This window comes from Marmota flaviventris, chromosome 7 (assembly GCF_047511675.1).
Source record: "Marmota flaviventris isolate mMarFla1 chromosome 7, mMarFla1.hap1, whole genome shotgun sequence".
Taxonomy (NCBI): Eukaryota; Metazoa; Chordata; class Mammalia; order Rodentia; family Sciuridae; genus Marmota; species Marmota flaviventris.
In genome coordinates this window covers 118,541,489-118,561,598 of record NC_092504.1, presented here as the reverse complement: position 1 = coordinate 118,561,598, position 20,110 = coordinate 118,541,489, and the positions used below count along the sequence as shown (strand labels likewise).

The following is a 20,110-nucleotide window of genomic DNA, read 5'->3' as shown; positions in this document are numbered from 1 at the left end:
TGGATAAAAAAAATGTGGCATTTATACACAATGGAGTATTACTCTGCATTAAAAAATGACAAAATCATAGAATTTGCAGGGAAATGGATGGCATTAGAGCAGATTATGCTAAGTGAAGCTAGCCAATCCCTAAAAAACAAATGCCAAATGTCTTCTTTGATATAAGGAGAGTAACTAAGATCAGAGTAGGGACGAAGAGCAGGAGAAGAAGATTAACATTTAACAGGGATGAGAGGTGGGAGGGAAAGGGAGAGAGAAGGGAAATTGCATGGAAATGGAAGGAGACCCTCAGGGTTATACAGTGGAGGGGGTAGAAAGAGAGGAGGGGAGGGGAGGGGAGTGGTGGGGAGGGGGGAGGGGGGAGGATGGGAAAGGCAGCGGAGCACAACAGACACTAGTATGGCAATATGTAAATCAATGGATGTGTAACTGATGTGATTCTGCAATCTGTGTATGGGGGGAAGGTGGGAGTTCATAACCCACTTGAATCAAAGTGGGGAATATGATATGTCAAGAAATTTGTAATGTTTTGAACAACCAACAATAAAAAATTTAAAAAAAAATACAAAAAAAAAAATTAATGACCAAAATAAGGATACAGTGAATCCTGGGTAATCTGAATACCACCAGCCTGTGGTAAGGAAGAATTCACATCAGCAACCACAGGACAGGTTTCCTTGGCTCTCACCTGCCATCTCTTGTCAGATCTTGCCTTCCTGCAAACATAGGTCATCGCCTCTTAGGGTCCCCAAGCAAGGGTTCCAGCATGGGTCTCCGACAGGTCTGCCTCCCACCTTGGTGTCCAGCGGCTCCCAGTGTGTTTCCCCCTGCTCTGACGCTTGTGTTAGTGCTGCCAAGTACCCTGGCCCCTCCTGCCACGCTGGAGCAGCCCACCCTCCGGGGGTGCCCACTGGGGCCCAGCTGTGCTGTGTTGAGGCCCAGGTGGGAGGATGCCTCTGTCTTCTGTGTCACTCTTGGTCTCTGAGCATCTGTATACGCTGAGATCCTTGGGAAGAAGGCTCCTTCGTTTCCTGCCCGTGACAGCGCTCCTCCTGTAGGGCTCAAATATGAGTCCCCGTGAAGCCAGGGGTTAGAACAGGCCTGCCCCTCTCCCACGCTGTCCTCCTCCATCTGCCCTTTTTGTTCTTGTGGCTTTTAGCTTTCATGGAACTGAGCTTACAGAAATAGATGCCACCATGTCAGAAGTGACTGGTTGGTGGGTGTGGTTTGGTGATAGTGTGGACTTGTGGGGGGCGGGGCAGAGAACAGGGGATAGGGGGCAGGACCCCTTTACCTAGCTACACCAGGAAGTTAGAGTATGTGAGAAGCGGTTTGATTTTTGGAGGAGCTGAGGGTTAGGTGGCAAATTTGTCACTTCATACCTGGAAAGCATTCTTAAAACCTTCACTGTAGGAGGACCATGAAAGGGAATTCAGTCGCCTTCCTCTTGACTCGGACTCTGCAGTGGACTGGTCATTAATATCAACTCCAGTTTCCTCATTTGGATCTTCAGCGGATGAGGGAGACAGCTCCAAGTCTGCAGGCTCTGGGACATATCCTAAGTCGGGAACCTGAGTCACAGCTTGTTGGCCTCTTTCTCCAGAGCTAAGCACAGAAACAGAAGCCATTCAGGCTCATGGAAAGGCTGTGACTGGTCCCCTGAGAGCTCAGGGGATTGGCTCCTGCTCACGCTGTGGCTGGCCTTGGGTCCTTTATCCCATGGGCTCCATCTCGGTTTAAGTCAGCAGTGTGGCTGTCCCTGTGAAGAGAGAAAGCCACTTATACCCTTCCTTCTACGCACGAAGAAGCCCACCAATGGCTCCAGGTGTGTCAGAGAAGATGGTGCAGTTTATTGTCTCCAGGTTCATAACCACACTAAGATGCTCTCCGTCACCTAATCACCTAGTTTCCTAATTTTTTTTTTCTTTTTCACAACTGTGACTAAAAGACCTAACCAGAACAATATTAGAGGAGGAAAAGTGTATTTGGGGGTCTCAATCCAGACAGCAGGCTCCATTCCTCAGGGTCAAAGTGAGGCTGGACATCCTGGCAGAAGAGTGTGGCAGCTCACATGCTGATCAGGAAGAGAGAGACTCCACTCGCCAATACAAAATACATACCCCAAAGCCGTGCCCGATGCCCACCTCCTCCAGCCACACCCACCTGCCTCCAGTCACCCTCAGAGCTCCCATCAGGGGTTACTTCACTGACCAGGTGATTTCTCCTCCAGACCTTCTTGCCTTGTCTCCCACGTGAGCTTTGGGGGACACCTCACATCCAAACTGTAACACAGCGGTTGCTGGCCAGCTTCATTCAGTGCCTGCTCTGAGCCCAAGTTTTCAGGAGTGCAGGACAAACGGCTGAAGCGGGTCCTTGCTCTGGCAGTGAATCATGTTGAAGAGTCAGGCCTGAAGCACTCGTGGACCAGGCGACAGTGGTGCTTCAACAGTGAGCAGAGGGAAGGGAGCGAGCAGCTCCGTCCTGGAGTAGAGAGCCGGGAGCCTTCTCAGGGTGGGTGGCCCTGGAGCTGGACTTTGCAGCGTGACAGGGCATTTGTCAGCCAGAGAAAGGAAAAGCACACTCCAGGGGAATTTCGGGTGGTGCAGAGGCCAGGGGCAAGGAGGAAGCTCATGGAGGTCAAGTTGGGAAGGCCTGTGATGCTCTGCGAGGGGCGGTTCTGTCGGGAGGAGCAGCCTGGACAGGGAGTGGGCGAGCCCTGGTGGCCTGGTGGGGGTGGGGAGGGGACGAATCCTGGCTGCCATCACCAGGGCTGACGGTGCTTTGGGACTCAGTCCCAGCAGGGTCCAGGGCATCGCAGGGACTGATGCAGCTCTGTCTGTCTTTCCAGGTATCTGATCCCCTGCAATCACATGATGCTCAGTCAGAGGTGGGCCGTGAAGGAAAGAGACTGCTACTCCGTGTCTGCGGCCAAGCTTCTCGCCTTGACCCCTGTCTGCTGTGCCAGCGGGATCACGCTGACGCTTGGGAATCAAGAGAGGGATTATATTTTGTGGTCAAAGTGGACACATGATGGCTCAGGTAGGAACTCACTAGTGACGACCTTTAACCCAGGATGCTGCGTTCCATCTCTCCTGGGGCCTGGGGCCTCAGGCAGGCGGAGTAACACAGAGTCCTGTTTCTTCGTGAGTCACTAGTTGGCTCCTTCTCTGCCTCACAAGGGTACGGACGCTTGGTCATCAGTGTTCACTGAAACACCAGGTCATCACCTTGGCAGTTGTCCCTGGCCTCTGTTTTAAGTGACCCTTCTTGTGGCAAAGTCCAAATGTGACTATCTACAACAAAATGAGGGTCACAGGTGTGGCCACGGCTGTCGTGAGGGTGGAGCTAGTACTCGTCTGAACCCCACAGTGTCCCACTCGGGGAGTGTTTGTCAGTTGTGTCTCCTCATCGCTGGGTGCCGTGGCACACACCCAGCCCAGCCACTTGGGAGGCCGAGGAAGGAGGACTGTAAGTTCTAGGCCAGCCTCAGCAACTTCAGCCAGACGCTGTCTCAAAACAAAAAAATTAAAGGGGCTGGGATGGTAGGTCAGTGGTAAAGTGCCCCTGAGTTCAATCCCAGGCTCCCACCCCCTAAATATATATCTTATTATAAAACTTGCAGTTTGTGGTGTCAGCTCTGTCTGATTAATCTGACGGACATATGAGGGACTCTCCTAGATGCTCTCCCCCACAGGAGTTTTAAGACTCATGTCCTATTTGTCATCTACAGTTCACTTTGTACCAGTTAAATTTAAATGGCCACCTCTATTAACCTTGGTCCTCTGGCAGCAGCTGGTAACAAGAGGACAAATATTTGTATATCTCTAATGGTCACACGGCTGAGTTCAGGAACATTCTGCCTGTCCTGTGACCACTAGGAAATGATCCAGTCCTGGAGGTGACTTAAGTGTTTGCAGCCAGTGTTCTGATATCCCCTCCCATCATGCCGTTTTGTCCACCCAGCCACAGTCCTCTTAGGTGACATGTGTTTAAGAACTGAGCTTCTTGACCAAGAAAGTATCCAAGTATTTGATATAAGTGCAGTTTTTAGGAATTAAGGTTGTCTTACTGATTCTTGGTCTTTTAATCAAGATATAGTGTATACATAGAAATCAACAATTTATGTGGCTGTACCTTAAATATATTTTTCTGTAAGGCACAATAGTGTGGATAGCTTATATTTTTCTCATTCCAAAGTTATTCTTAAAAACATTTAAAAATTGATGTCTTTTTAAAAAATTTACTATGCAAGTTGTTCCAAGAATGATGTTGTGGCTCAACTTGCCGCAGAACTCAAAATTCAGATTAAACATATGATTGTGTGTGATCCCATTTGCTGCTTTGGAGAAGGCAGTGTTCCTGTTTTATAGATTAAGAACAAACTCAGAGAGGACTTGACTTGTTCAAGTCTAGCTAGTAGACTCTGATTCCATATCCCTTGGTTTTGTACATCCTGCTCCTTCGTGCGTCACTAGTTGGCTCCTTCTCTGGCTCACAAGGGTACGGACACCTGGTAATCAGTGTTCACTGAAGCACCAGGTCGTCACCTTGGCAGTTGTCCCTGGCCTCTGGTTTAAGTTGCCCTTCTTGTGGCCAGGTGAACACCAGATGAACGCTCTAATGGGTGGATCACACACCTATTTAGTTAGCTAATGTAATGACTGGGCAGTGGTTCACAGGTAGGGTTCTGAGTCTTGGCTCTACCACTTTTTGGGGGCAAATCACTGAACCCTTCCAAGCCTTTTTCCTCATCTGTGAAATAGAACCTCCCCTGAAGGGTCATTCCAAGGACAGGTGAGTTAAGACACTTAAAGTAACTCTTAAAAGACTGGCATGTAGTAAGTGCTCAGTAAATATAGCTGGTGGCAGTTTTTGATGTATTTTAAAATTTTGTTTTGTAGTTGTAGATGGACACCATGCCTTTATTTTATTTGATTATTTTTATGTGGCACCAAGGATCAAACCCAATGACTCACAGGTGCAGGCAAGCGTCTGCCACTGAGCTACAGCCCCAGCCCCTTGATGTATTTTTACTTAAGGTTTATAAGAGACAAACACCACCCTTTTGGCAGTAGAGCTGTACAGATGAATCATTTCTACCTGAACAACCTGAAAATGTGCACTTGTGAAGGCCCGATCCTCACCCAGTCTAGTAGAGATTCAGATCTTTGTTGCGGGTGGGGGGAGAGGCTTGCAAAAGTGTGGCATTGAAGGAAGAATGGGGGTTGGGGTGGGGCTGCCTGTGCTTGGATGGTGGCCCTGGCCCAGTTAGGGGAGTGTGTTTCTATCTCGGAGTCTCAACTTCTCCAGCTGTAAGTGGGGAAAGTAACCTCCACCATGCTGGATTGTTGCGAGGACTAACTTTCCACAGCAGTCACAAAGGACTGCAGCATCTGGATGGTGAAGACATGGTAGAATATGTTTTTCCTTGTCTTTCTTTTTCTTCTTTTAAGGGAAAATGGAAACTTAATTGCAGATGTTTTCACAACTGTTTCAGTAATTAGGTTGGAACTGGTAACATCAAAAGTGGTCATGTGGTAAGATAGAATTCCCAGTTTAAAATGAGTGGGCCAGTGAGTGTGACTTGACTTCAAGAGACCATATGGTATATTTCCATATCCCAAAAGTCCCCAGGAAGGCAGAATGAGTTAAAATCCAGGGTTTCTCTACAGAAAACCCAGTTCCCAAATTCATGGGTTACCTTGAACCTATGGGTTATTCCTTTCACTTTAGAGTCAAAGTAAAAACTCACCAGTTATTACCCAGTCTGCAGGAGGTAGTCACCAGTTATTACCCAGTCTATAGGAGGTACCATTAGGTGCACCAGGTAATCCTCTCAACCTAGAGGCGGCCCTGATTAGCCTTCTTACTTCTCTAATGACTGGTGTCAAATATTAGTTTTTGGATGGCTACCGCCAGTACCCGACTGGCCATTTCTGTCTTCTCAGAGAGTAGATTCTCTGTCATTGTCTGTCTTTCTTCAAATCTAGGCATTTTTTTTTTTTTTTTTATCCAAAACCATTTGGTCAGAGATCTCTAGACCTAGAGTGGCTGGTGACCAGCTTGGCCTGAGTGGGCCCACCCCTCCTGCCACACTGGCCCGGCTCTGGTCCTGACGGCTCTGTGCTCTCTTGCAGGGCCCGGGGAGCATCCCCTGCCGCCCCCTGCGCCCGCGGCCTGCATCGTGGAGTACGGCAAAGCCCTGGACGTCAGCTACCTGCAGTACCTGTGGGAGGCCCACTCCAACATCCTGCGCTGCATGCGGGACTGCCGCGTCTGGTCGGCGCTCTACGACGGGGACTCCCCGGACCCCGACACCTTCCTGCCGAGCGCGGCCGAGGAGAGCGCCTGCCCGGCCGCCCACCTCGGGGCAGTGGGGCCCCAGCCGGCCGCAGCCAAGGACAGGGGCCAGACGGAGCTGGAGTGGGACGACAGCTACGACACGGGCATCTCCTCGGGGGCTGACGTGGGCTCCCCCGGGCCTTACGACGAGGCGGAGACTCCCGGCCCCCCAGCCCCCGTCGACCCCCCGAAACACATCCAGGAGATGAAGAGGAACGCCATCCAGCTCTTCAGAGGCCCCTACATCGAGGAGTCGGACTTCCAGGACGACGTGATGGTGTACCGGCTCTGTGCCCAGAAGGACGCCGAGGACGCCGCGAGGTCGCAGCAGGAGCCCGCGGGGCTCCCAGCCCAGGCCCAGCCCGAGGCGCAGCCGCCCCCAGTGAACAACGGCCCCCTGCCCGGCCCCCAGCCCAATGCGGAGGAGGAAGAGCAGAGGGACAGGGCTGACCCCCTGCCTGACGCGTCCAAGGAGCCAGAGCAAGAGAGCGAGCCTCAAGTCGCCCCGGAGTCGGACTCGGGGGCAGCAGCCCCGGGCCCCGAGGCCGAGCACAGCCCCGACCCGGCCGGGGTCAGCCCCGGGAGCGAGGATTTCATGGCCCAGTATGACCAGATCATCAGGGAGCTGGACTCGGGCCCCGAGAGCCTGATGGACCAGCCTGATGGAGCCGCGCCCGACCCCTTGCTTCTCCCAAAGGGGCATGAAGGAAGGGGCGAGGAGGGCCAAGGAGAAAAGGGGGAGGAGGAGGAAGAGCCGGAGAAGGACCTCGAGGAGGACGAGGAGGACTTCGACTCTTTCATGGCGGAAGCTCCTTCCGAGCCTGTGCGCTCCCCATTTGGGTTGAGAGAGGAGACGGCCTGTGCCAGGCCCCAAGCCGTGAGGACTCAGAGCACCCCGTTCACAGGTGACCATCTTAAATTGCTTTGTGGGTTCAGCTTTTGAGAATCCGTGTGCATTTTGGAACAGGAAAGTGAGGTAGGTGAAGGTGAGCAGCGTTATCCATCTGCCTAACAGGAGTGAAAATATTGTTGTAAAGAGCAATATCGTAGTTTTGTTTTGTCATTCTTAGAACGATTGTCTTGTTCATTTAGCAAGTTAGGGGTTAAATTTTACTTCCTTTGATGAGTCTGTGATAAAGTAATAGGACTGACTAAGCTACAGGGGAATCCAGCCTTAGTATTCAGTAAACCAGTTCCTTTAGTCTAATATATAGTTCTCCTTGGCATTTGTTTACAGGTGTCTTTTCAAAACTTACCCTCGCCCACTGGAGTGTTTGTTCTGCTCTGTCCCCAGCATGCAGAAGGTGCCAGAACATTTCTGAGTGACAGAAGCTGTGCACACACATCAGAGGTCATGGGAAGTGGGTTGTACCTCTGGGAGTCCATTCAGATACTGCAGGTCTTCACCCTAAGATAAGGAGAGCAGACCCGTAGGCACTCGTTGCTCATCTGCAGGGTGATACGCTGCCAGCAACTGGCAGACATCACATGCCAGGCAAAAGGGACAGGATGGGAAGCAGATGAGTGCATGGGGTGAGGAATTAGGATAGAAAATGTCACTAATTATTAGGCAATAAAATCTGAACTTGCAAATGGTGGTGCCAAGGGAATTTCTACAGGTGAGAAGGGTCCATTATACTCAGGGAGGCTGGAGTGGGACCCCAAATGTTGTTTGGTAGCAGGGAGTGGTGCTGGAAGAAGATAGTGTCACAGAGCAGTGGCCTTGGAATCAGGCCTGTGGGTGGGTCCTGGCTGTAGCCTCTTACCAGCCCTGTGGCCTTGGCATTCCCCTGAGACCTGGCTCCCTGGGCCCTCCCTTTGGCCCTGTGAAGACTGGCTGCATTCCTGGGGTGGGGAGCTTTATTACTGTGCCTGAAGGTGGCCCCGAAGAAGTCTCAGCTGATGCTTTTCCTTCCCAGGCAGTGGGGAGGCATGGGGGGGGGGCGGGGCAGGGGGCTGTGCTTCACCTACTCCAGGGTCCCCTGAGATGGATGACAGCAGCAGATTGCCCTCTGGTCCAGCCAAGTAGGCTTAATGCAATTTTAAGGGGCTCTTCTTCTCTCCTCCCCCAATATTTATTCATCTGTTTACTGATGCCTGAAGGTTTATTTAAACAAGGAGAAAGCTTCTAATTCCACAATTATAAGGCTGGAGGTTCTAGCTGAGATAACATTTCAGTGTGAACAAGTTTTAATTAAAATTCAATCAGTCAATCATAAGTAAAAAGGATTAGATCATCTCAGGTTTCCCAGCTGATAAGAGGAAGGGAGGGAGCCAGAGATCTCAGCTTAAGGGAAAGGACAGAAGTTAAGCTTCCACCTCCCATTCTCACTGGAGGCCTGTCCCATCCACTCTCGCCCACCAAGAAATCCCAGCCTAGTCCTGTGGTCTTTTCATGGGACGTCAGGGTCCCCCTTGGTTCTAAATGCTGTTCTTTAGAATGCCAGCATTCCCCAGCTCCCAGAGCATCATCCCTGGGAGATGCTTAAGCAAAGCCCAGCTTAGGAGAGAAAGCTAATGCAACACTTGTTAAATTTGTCAGCACTTTACATATGATGCACCTGAGAACTGAGAAAACATGGTGTTTTTCACATCTAGGTCAATATAACTAAAACTGCCTTTTTCTCCTTCGGACACAGCTTCAGAAAACACTCCCCCTTCTCTCCATATGAGAGCTTTGTTTTCAAACTTCCAAATGTGTTCTCCAGGGAGTCCCAATTTCCACTGAAATGAATTCACTTCCCAACAAAACTACAGCATTCCATTTATCTAATTTTATTTGTTCATGTATTCAGCAGTCTTCTGTTGATACCATAATATTTGTCAGGTTCTATAAACTTAGGAGCTATGGACACAAAATGGAAAAAATCCAGTCTTTGAGAGGAGAGCTGGGGAAGGCCTGTGCTCTCCTAGTGAGGAATGCACTTGGTTGTCCTCTGAGGGGGCCAGTGGGAGGGCTTCCCCAGGAGGGGCTGCAGAGTGAGGGAAGCCCAGCTGAAACAGATGAGGAAATGAGGGGTGCAGAGGAGCCTGTGTGACAGCAGGGGTCCGAGGGGCAGGGAAGTGGGAGAGGAAGCCTGGGGGTCTTTGTGCCAAGCTGAAGAGGGGAACTGGTGCCCTGCACCGAGAAGCCCTTGAAGTGTTGAAGCCAGGAAGGGCCGTGAGGATCAAGCCAGCCTGGCAGGCGTGTGGAGAGAGCCGTAGGGTGGGGACAGATTTGTGCCAGGAAGAACAGTGAAAGACTGTATCCTTGTGTCAGAGTTCAGGAGTCACCACTGCTGTGACCTGGCAACTGTTTCTAGGAACATTTCCAAGGCTGTAGCCACACTTGGGCACCAAGAGGTGTCTACACAGATGTTCACCGCAGCATTGTTTACAATCGAAAAAGCCTGAAGCAACCCTGATGCCCATCAGCAGAGGATTGGCTTATTGACGCGACTCCCTTAGCCATCAAATAGTCGGTGGCCCTGAGAAGAATGAGACAGCTGTGTGCGTGCTGGTCCTGTGGTCCCCAGGACGTGTCCTTAGTGGGAAAGCAAGTTCCTGACAGCGCACAGAGTGCTGCCACTGGTTTGAAAAACATGCTGGAAGAGGGAGGGGGACACACTGTCCACCTGGGAGGCGAGAGTGTGCTGGTGAAGAGCACTGGCCGCAGATGAGTTAAAACTCTGGTTCCATTGTTTACTAACTGAGTGCACTCAGCATTCTGCATTATCTTTATATGGAATAAATAATAAATATGCTTCCTAGGGTGGTTGTATTAAGTACCTGGGAACACTGGCTGGCACACAGGGGGTACCTAATAAATGTTTTCAATAATTTAGCTATTATTATCTTGTTATATACATAAAACATTTCTGGAAGGATATACTAAAATCTGTTAACAGGGCACAGGGACAGGGGTTTCCTCCATGAAGGTGGCCTTTTTTTTTTTTAATACCCTTATACCATTGTATATAGATGTAATGATCACTTTAAAGATCATTTTAATCTCTATTAAAATAGAAAATTTGTTGCTAGAATTCAGACAAGAAATGATGAAACTCTGACCTAAGGCAGAGCTGGCACCGTGTGGTGTGTGAGTGTGTGTGTGTGTGTGTGTGTGTGTGTGTATGTGTGTGTGTAGGTCTACGTTCAGATGTTTCCAAGCTAGAATTTGCAGAGCTGAGAATAGAGCTAATGGCAGCTCTGTTCTTTGATTTGGGAAATGCAGAAGGAGCAGGATCGATGGAGGCACGGGGTGAGGATACTTGAGGGAAGAGAACTGAATGACAGGGATAGGCAATGGAAATTGTCTTAGTCATTCTGACAAATTAAATATTTTATGGTGGTTTGTTAACTGTTACTGTGATAAAATACCTGAGACAATCAACTAATAAGAAGGAAAGGTTTATTTTGGCTCACAGTTTTTGAGGTTTCAGTCCATAGTTGCTTGGCCCCATTGCTTTTTGGACTTTTGGGAAGGCAGCACATTATGGCAAGGAGCTCACTGGGGAGGAAACTGCTTGCCTCATGGTGACTGGGAGGAGGGCCAAGGTCCCCATTTCCCCTTCAAGGGCATGTTCCAGTGACCTGACTTCCTCCCTCTAAGGTGAGCCTCCTAATGGCTCCACCTCCCAGTAGTGTCACAGTCTGGGGACCAGGCCTTTAACACCGGAGCCTTTGTGGAGCCTTTGTGGGATGTTCAGGAGCCAGACTCTGGGAGGCGGGAGCTTATCTGTCCTCCTAGGAGAACAGGGAAAGCGGCAGCCGCTCCCTCCCCCACGCACACCTGTGGCTTTCCGAGATGTGGCTCTGTCTGCTGATCTCAGCTGACGACCAGTTTCCCCGGGCAACTGCTTTTTGCTAAGCAGTTAAAAAAAAAAGTGCTAGAAACTAAGAATAAAGTAGGATTTGACAGGGCCCATGGGGTCTGTGCTTTGCCGTCCCTCAGGCATTGCATTGCCTCTGCTGTCCATGAGTGGACCTCAGTGTCAGTGGTGGGTTGTGTGGCCATCCTCTGGCCTTGCCCAAATCTGCCACTCAGATGAGATACTGTTCCAGACTTACTCTCCCCGTTTGTGGGGTTCAAGCTGTGTTTCCCCAACTTGTAGTAGTGATGGTCTAGATGGTCTCCCCTGGTCACTGGCGGTCAGCAGTTTTCATGTCTGTATGGTGGCTGGATGAGGACATGGGCAGTCTGGGATCAGTCATGAGATCACAGTGGGGACATGTTTACAGAAGACTCTTCCCACCTAAGTAGGTCCTCATTGACTCGTTTTTGCACCACCTGGACAGAGACAGACATGGAGCCAGAGACTGCAGGGGGCAGGCAAGATGGGTGGGGAGACATGGTACAGAGTTGGGGGTTGAGGGCAGCAGCCTCCCCCTGGAGATCCACCCGCAAAGCCAAAATTGGGCTGGCATGCCTTCCGAGAAGCCCCCGCTGACGTTTCTGTGGTTCTTGATGGGAAGGTCACTGGTAGCCTTCACACTGGGTGCCAGGGGGCTCCTGCGCTGGGCAGACCGCCCAGTTGTGATGTGTAGGCTTCTCCAGGGGCTCTTCCACCCCCTGGCCCATCTACTCCCTCTGCCACGGAAAGTGGCTGAGGAGTCTGCCCCCGTCCCAGGGATGGAGAAGAGAGGCTGCTTGGCAGGACACGTGCGAGGAAGGCACCTCCTCTGGCTTTTGAGACTCTCTTGAGAGACTGTGGACATTTCTCCAGACAGGAGTATGTAGTCACCCGTCATTCCCCTGTAGAGTCTCTCCCCTCTCCCCCTCCCCTCCCTTCCCTTCTGTGCTGAAGATTAATCCCAGGGAGGCTCTACCACCAAGTTACATCCCCAGCCCTTTTACTTTTTATTTCAAGATATGGAAAATCTCCCTAAGTTGCCCAGGCTGGTCCCAGACTTGCAAGCCTCCTGGCCCAGCCTCCAGAGTCGCTGCGATTACAGAGGTGCGCCACGGTGCCTGGCCTGGTATTCCCGTCTCTTAGGGCTGACCTTGTTCCCTTGCCAAGGGTTTTGCTCTCATACCCTACCAGGGCTTCCAAGTGAAGCATCTTGTGATGAAGAGTGTTTTTGTTCAATTTGCATTAATGGTGGTGAAGTCTTCATAAGGCGTGTTTATTTATCAAGGGGCGTGTGCTTTGGCTGTAAATATGCCACGGCTTTGTGGCATCATCAATAGCTCCACTGGGGGAAATACAAAAGTCTCATTGATTTTGCTTAATGGAACATTTTTATGGTAAAAATTTAAAACATGCTTACGTAATTTTTATTAATGCCAGGCTTATTTATTTATTCCTTGTTTTCCCTGGGCCTTCGGTGAACTCAGACATAAAGCATATTAATTTTTTAGTGACCCAAAGAAACAGGAGCTCTTTTTTTGCCACTTTTTTTTTTTTTTTTTAATGAGCTGCTTTTGTAGTCGTGTGGATTTTCTTTTGTAAGATCTGTGACCCACCAGACCCTCTCTCAGGACTGAGTGCCTTCTCTTCCTCATCTGAGAGTTGGGAGTGGCTTCTGTGTTGCCAGGGCTACTCCTGTCACAGCCCCAGGCCTTTGTTCACCCCTTTTCTCCTGTTGTTTGACATTGCGACAGTTGATGAAGCAGAATCTCTCAGGGCGCGGGTTCAGGGCACCCCAGGCCTGTTCAGCACTGTTGTGTGGTGGGCATTATTTCACGTGCATTTGCTGTTCTCAACAACCAAGGGTTCCTGTTGTCTTGTAGAGCGGGGCCTCGTGCATCTAGCCAAGCAGTCTACACCCAGCCACGCCCCCAGCCCCCCACAAAGGCTTCTTGTTTCCAGAGCTTTAAATGGGCTCTGATGTTTGCGTGACACCCTGCGGTCCACGCACAGCCACCTGAGACGATGAATGTCACGTTTTGAGCACTGGCAGCGTGAGAATACAGAAGCAGCATAGGAAAGCTTATTTTAATTTTTTGACAATGAAATTTTTCATCTGATTTTGTTTCAAGGCCCTTGATAATTTTCAAAATATAAAATGGAGTCAGAAAGACGAGTTCTATGCATAGTTTTCTGTCTTCTTGTGGTTGTGGTTTGTCTTCTGTTTGGATCTTAAGGGAGGGCAAGGCCCGGATATGTTGACCCATCTGGATTTGCACCTGGTGGTCCATGGTGGTCTGGGGCTGTGGTTCCAGTGGTGCCGCCATTGTGAAGGGCCACGTCCCCAGGTGCCAGCCAGCCCTGAAGCCTTGTGTTCCTCCCGCAGGCCCATTCATCAGCGTGGTCCTGTCAAAGCTGGAGAACATGCTGGAGAACTCTCTGCATGTTAATTTGCTGCTTATTGGGATCATCACGCAGTTAGCCAGCTACCCGCAGCCGCTCCTGCGCTCCTTCCTGCTCAACACCAACATGGTCTTCCAGCCGAGCGTGCGCTCTCTCTATCAGGTATGTCTGTGCTCTCACATTTTCTGGATGCTGATCTGTGGGCTTCTTTTCTCACAATCTTGTCGTTATTCAAAAATCCCACTGTCCTGTTTCATTTGTTTTCCTTCCCTGTTCGGTTATGCTAGCTGTGTAGATTAGTCCAGACAAACTGCAGAGCTTCATTTAGTTTGATATTTTGAGGGTGCCCTGACAAGAACACCCAGGCAGTTAAAAATGAGCAAATGCCTAATATCATAATAGTTCCCATAATGAGAGCTGTACCTGAAAGACGTATGGATAACCGAGAGTGGATCCACTGTGGGGCATTTAGCATCGTTAATGTGTTTGACAGGTCCTTGCATCTGTGAAAAACAAGATTGAACAGTTTGCCTCGGTGGAGAGAGACTTCCCAGGCCTCCTCATCCAGGCCCAGCAGTACCTGCTCTTCCGGGTGGACATGTCTGATGTGACCCCTGCCGCACTAACCAAAGGTCAGCCAGCCCTCTCCACCGCCTCCTCCTCAAACTGCCCCTCCAGCTGCCTGCATGCTAGTTTGTGCTCACGGGAGCTGCTCCGGCCCCAGGGCCCTAGGAGCTTCTGAAGGTGTTTTTGTTTTGATGTCACAGGAAAGAACCTCCTCTTAGTGTTCTTAAACCTAAAGGAGGTCTGCTGGCCCTGGCTGTGCCCTGCTGGGGTCTGGCTGGGCATTCCTTTTCCTGTCAGGGCAGTGCAGGGAAGGGCTGATGTGCAGGGTTGTGAGGCCCCAGCAGGTCACACAGCAGCTGCCGGCCACAAAGAGGCACGGTGTGCATTCCCAGGGCCGTTTTTTGGCCAGCCCTGTCCTGAGGAGGGCGTCTGTTCTCTTTATTGTGTTTTCAGAGGCTCCTGAGCTAAAAATATAAATGTGATTGATTAGGATTCTGGAAGGTGAAAACTAATCATTTCAATTGGGAGAAGTAAAAGTCTCTGCTCAGCCTAAGATTCTTTTTTTTTTAGGCACTGGGGATTCAACTCAGGGGCACTGTACCACTGAATCACACCCCAGTCCTATTTTGTATTTTATTTAGAGACAGGGTCACACTGAGTTGCTTAGGTCTCCCTTTTGCTGAGGCTGGCTTTGAATCCTCCTGCCTCAGCCTCCCAAGCCACTGGGATTACAGGTGTGCGCTGAGATTCTGGACAGTACCTTTTTATCAGCTCTGGCGGAGGGGTGGGGGGGGGTGCGGGGGAGGGGGCCTGACAGAGCAGGAAGCCTCTGAGTGGTATGTTGGTGCTGCAGAGGAGGGCTGAGAAGGGTACTGCTGGCCAGCCAGGCCTGGGAGCACCTGGCTTTGCCTGATTTAAGCTCTGGGGTGACAAATTTGTGACTGTTGCCATCTTCTGAACTGTGATGCAGGCCCCGGGGAGCACAGTAGGAGAGGCCCAGTGTTGCCCTGGCCTTTCCCCTCTACCTGTGGACAAGCCAGGCTTTCTTTGGCAGGGAACTAGAGAGAGGAGGGCCCTTCCTCCTGGGCTAAAGGCAGCTGATCAGAGAAAAGATTGAGAATGAGAGGCTGAAATTTAATTCAGGGCAAGTTTTAAATTTTTAAAAGAAGCTGAAAAAGAACCCAGAACTCTGTATCACTGTCACATCCTGCCTCTGTGTAGCTACTTGATCTTGGTCACTTTGCCTCATGGGGCCCATATCCCTGGACCTCTTTGTCTGTCTGGGTGCTGGGATGGAACCTGGGGCCTCCAGCATGCCACATGTGCTCTGCCAGCCCCTCCCTCGACTTTCAAATAAAGAATTTGTTCTCTCCCTGCCCCTCAGGTTTTTTCTGGCTACAGCCAGAACCCTGCTGGTGATGAGCCCTTAGGGGACTGCGAGGTGCCACTGGCAGAACGAGGGGCCAGGCTTTGAGCTGTTGGGCTTAGAGAAGAGCAGGCAGGCCCTTCAGGGAGGGAAGGGAGACCTCAGAGCTTGGTGGGAGTGTGAACTTGAAGCCCTTATGTCCTCTCTTCGACACGTGGATGTCAGTCTGCTAGCTGTGCTCCTCCTGAGCAGGCAGCTAGCCTGGTGACTCACCTCGTGGGAGACGTCAGTCAGCACTGTGTGTAACAGACCGCCACCAGAACTCAGTGCTTACAGTGGCGCTTGTGATTGTGTACGTGTGCATGTGTACCTGGTGTGCTGCTGACCCGGGCCCAGTGCAGCTGGTTTTGCCTGGACCCACTTAGGACGCTCTCGGTGGGCGGCTGGATGATGGGGTGGTGCAGGTTAGCCCAGGCTGGTCAGTGGGTTCCACGAGTGAGAGCAGGGGTGTGGATAATCTCCTGGGGCTCAGGCTCACACAGGTCAAGTCTGCTGCTCTCTGCTGGCTGCAGCAAGTCTCTGGATTCCCAGATTCAAGAATGGAGCGAAAGCCCCTTCTTGATGGGAAGAGCTAGAAAGAACTGTGGCCGTTCCTGCAGTCCACTAGACAGAAGGTGGCTCCAGGCCCCTTACATTGTCTCTTTACCCAAGCTCAGTCTTCGTTTGTATTTGACAGTTTGTCAAGTGCTTTCCCAGGCAGTCAGTTTTTATTGCCAGACAGCCCTGTGCCACGGGCACGAAAGGTCCCCTTAGCTCCATTTCCATGTGCAGAAGCCAGATCTAAGGCCTGGGCAGTCAGCCCGGATAATGGAGCTCAAGTGCTTGAGACTGTCCTGCTCGGTTCATGAAGCCAGGTGCACACACAGCCTGACCTATGATGGGGTGTGGGGTGTGGGGCAGGTGGGCGTCACTCACACCTGGGCTTTTTCCCTGTAGTATGCTGTTTTTAAGTCATCTTTTTTAAAAATTCTAATTTGTCATATATGACACAGAATGCATTGAAGTTCATATTATACATATAGAGCACAATTTTTCATATCTCGATTGTACACAAAGTATATTCACACCATTCGTGTATTCATACATGGAAGGGTAATGAAGTCCATCTCATTCCACCATCTTTTCTAGCCCTATCCCCCTCCCTTCTCCTCCCACCCCTTTTTCCTATCTAGAGTTCGTCTGATCCTCCCATGTCCCCCCCAACTCCATTATGAGTCAGCCTCCTTACATCAGAGAAAACATTCAGCATTTGGTTTTTTGGGATTGGCTAACTTCACTTAGCATTATATTCTCCAACTCCATCCTTTTACCTGCAAATGCCATGATTTTATTCTCTTTTAATGCTGAACAATATTCCATTTTCTTTATCCATTCATCTACTGAAGGGCATCTAGGTTGGCTCCACAGTTTAGCTATTGTGAATTGAGCTGCTATAAACATTGATGTGGCTTTGTCCCTGTCATATGTTGTTTTTAAGTCTTTTGGGTATACACCAAAGAGTGGGATGGCTGGGTCATATGGTGGTTCCTTTCCTGGTTTTCCAAGGAATCTCCATGCTGCTTTCCATATGGGCTTCACCAGTTTGCAGTCCCACCAGCCATGTATGAGTGTGCCTTTTCCCACATCCTCACCAACACTTATTGTTGTTTGTCTTCATAATGGCTGCCATTCTGACTGGAGTGAGATGAAATCTTAGAGTAGTTTTGATTTGCATTTCTCTAATTGCTAGAGATGATGAGCATTTTTTCATACGTTTGTTGATTGATTGTATATCCTCTTCTGAGAAGTGTCTGTTCACTTCCTTGGCCCATTTATTGATTGGGTTATTTGTGTTTTTTTTTTTTTTTTTGGTGTTTATCTTTTTGAGTTCTTTAAATATCCTAGAGATTAGTGCTCTATCTGATGTATGAGAGGTAAAGATTTACTCCCAAAATGTAGGCTCTCTATTCACCACACTGATTGTTTCTTTTGCTGAGAAGAAGCTTTTTAGTTTGAATCCATCCCATTTATAGATTCTTGATTTTAATTCTTGTGCTATAGGAATCTTATTAAGGAAGTTGAATCCTAATCCGACATGATGGTCTACTTTTTCTTCTATTAGGCACAGTGTCTCTGGTTTAATTCCTAGGTCCTTGATCCTCTTTGAGTTGAGTTTTGTGCATGGTGAGAGACAGGGGTTTAATTTCATTTTGATGCATATTGATTTCCAGTTTTCCCAGCACCATTTGTTGAAGAGGCTGTCTTTTCTCCAGTGTGTGTTTTTGCCTTTGTCTAATATACAATAACTGTAATTATGTGGGTTAGTCTCTGTGTCCTCTGTTCTGTACCACTAGTCTACAGGTCTATTTAGATGCCAATGCCATGCTGTTTTTGTTACTGTTGCTCTGTAGGATAGTTTAAGGTCTGGTATAGTGATGTCACCTGCTTAACTCTTCCTGCTAAGGATTGCTTTAGGTATTCTGGGTCTCTTATTATTTTTCCAGATGAATGTCATGACTACTTTTTCTATTTCTGAGGAATGTCATTGAGATTTTGATTGGAATTGCATTAAATCTATATAATGCTTTTGGTAGTATGGTCATTTTGACAATATAAATTCTGCCTATCCAAGAGCAAGGTAGATCTTTCTATCTTCTAAGTTCTTCTTTCTTTCTTTAACGTTCTATAGTTTTCGTCGAAGAAGTCTTTCACTTCTTTAGTTAGGTTGATTCCCAAGTATTTTATTTTTTTTAGGCTATTGTAAATTTTTTAAATAACTTTTTTTTATACCTTCTCACCCCCTTCAAATCTGTGAAAAACCACAGTGTCAGTTTCTTCTCTTTCCTTGTTTATTTTTATGTGGTGCTGAGGATGGAACCCAATGCCTCATCTGTGCTAGGCGAGCGCTCTCCCACTGAGCCACAACCCAGCCCCGACTTCTTTTTATATGAAGTTTTTGAGATTAGTTCCCTCACTTCTTTCAGGTTAGCAAAGTGACACTCTCAGAGTGAGATGGTTTCCTGTCCCTTCTAAAAAGCCGATTTCTGTAGCACTTCCTGGGGCATGATCACCTGCAAATGAGTCGAATCTGGGAGTCCTGTTCCCACGGGGACACAGAGCACCTTCCAGTTAGAATCTGGGGAAGGGTCCCCAGGGTCTGTGCCAGGGCCTCTGCCTGGCACCACTGTCCCCAGCTGCACGGGTGACGGTTCCCTCCTAACTCCTGAGACACTCCCGTCTTGGTCTTGAGCACCTTCTGTGGCGGCTTTTCAGACTCGCATTTCAGGCCACGTTTCAGAACCACTTCTGTCCTGACCGCCCTGCCCACCTGCCCTCCCTGTCTCTGCCTCAGGGGCTGGGCTGGCTTGTCAGGCTTCGTACTAGGGCTGTAACTCAGGCCCTGCACCAAGCTGCCTTCATGTCACCTGGGTCCCCTGCGCCTCCTGGCAGCTCCTCACTTCCTCTTGCAGCAGCAGGAACAGGACGCTGTGCAGAGCAGGCCGCCTCCGTGGCCAGCTGCCTTGGTGCAGTCTTGGGAAGGATGGTCTGGGAGGCGCAGCCACTCTCCAGGCACTTCTCTGCCCCCTCAAATCTGTGAACAACCACAATGTCGGTTTCTTCTCTTTCCTTGTACATCACACCTTTAACTGAGCCCTTACTCTAGAAGGGAAGGCGGGCAGGTAGGTGACGTCCCATTTATAGAGAAGGAGAGGGAGACATTTCGGGATGAGCTGGTTGCCAGGAAGGGTCGGCCACTCGGGTCTGATTGCCTTTGACTCCGGAGCTCGCTGGTGCTTCATGACACACTGAAAAGCCAACACGGGGTGGTGAGCCTGCCTGGGTCTGCCCCAGCTGCTGGTGTCCTTGTTAAGGACACTGCCCCTGGCTGGTCCTCACCCGGCTGGCACGCTCTGCCTTCATCAGCAAAGGCAGTTTTGATTCTTGAATTCTAGCTGGGTAAATAAGCCTTAGCAATGACACTTTTTATTCATAGATGAAGCTAGATAAATAAAGCCACAGAAGCCTTTTAGGGGAGATGAGAGGAGGGAATTTGAATGAGGACGGTGGAGAGAGGACTGCGAGCTGGCCCAGGGAGCATCAGGGGTATGCAGGCACTGACGTTGGTCACTTCCTTCAGTCATTCAGCAAATGTCGAGGGAGGTGTTAAAGGTCGTGAAAGACGCGTCATCAGGTGGGGACCCAGCCCTGGGGAAGCACGGAGCCTGACAGGAGCTGGACATCAGGGCCAAAGAGCAGCCAGGCCTTAGCTGGGCAGTAAAATGGGCAGAAGAAGCATAGGGAAGGCCTCCAGGGGCAGGAACTGGTGACAAAGTGAGGGTCACCAGTGGGCCCTGTGTCCTTGATTAATCCTTTCAGTAACAACACGTGAGCTTCTTGCCAGCAAGGAGGGGACAGTCCAGAGTGGAAAGCAGCTTGCCTGGAGCAGCTCAGCCGGCTGATGACAGTCGGTGCTCTTAACCACCGTGTGCCTCGGCGCCTCGTAAGATCTGGATGAGGAGAGATGCGGAGGGAGGAGTTCCCGGCAGAGGGCCAGCACAGACCC

General features: G+C 49.9%; 1 protein-coding gene across 2 annotated transcripts in view; it reads left to right on the top strand.

The window, feature by feature from the left end:
• Fhip1a (FHF complex subunit HOOK interacting protein 1A) overlaps nucleotides 1-20,110 on the top strand; it is a 239,295-nt gene that overhangs the window by 210,522 nt on the left and 8,663 nt on the right. For both annotated transcript variants that reach the window (XM_071614616.1, XM_027926778.2), the window contains 4 exons: nucleotides 2,849-3,039; nucleotides 6,138-7,247; nucleotides 13,558-13,736; nucleotides 14,068-14,206. In XM_071614616.1, coding sequence (XP_071470717.1) covers nucleotides 2,849-3,039; nucleotides 6,138-7,247; nucleotides 13,558-13,736; nucleotides 14,068-14,206 — 1,619 coding nt within the window. The remainder of the gene's footprint in view (nucleotides 1-2,848; nucleotides 3,040-6,137; nucleotides 7,248-13,557; nucleotides 13,737-14,067; nucleotides 14,207-20,110) is intronic.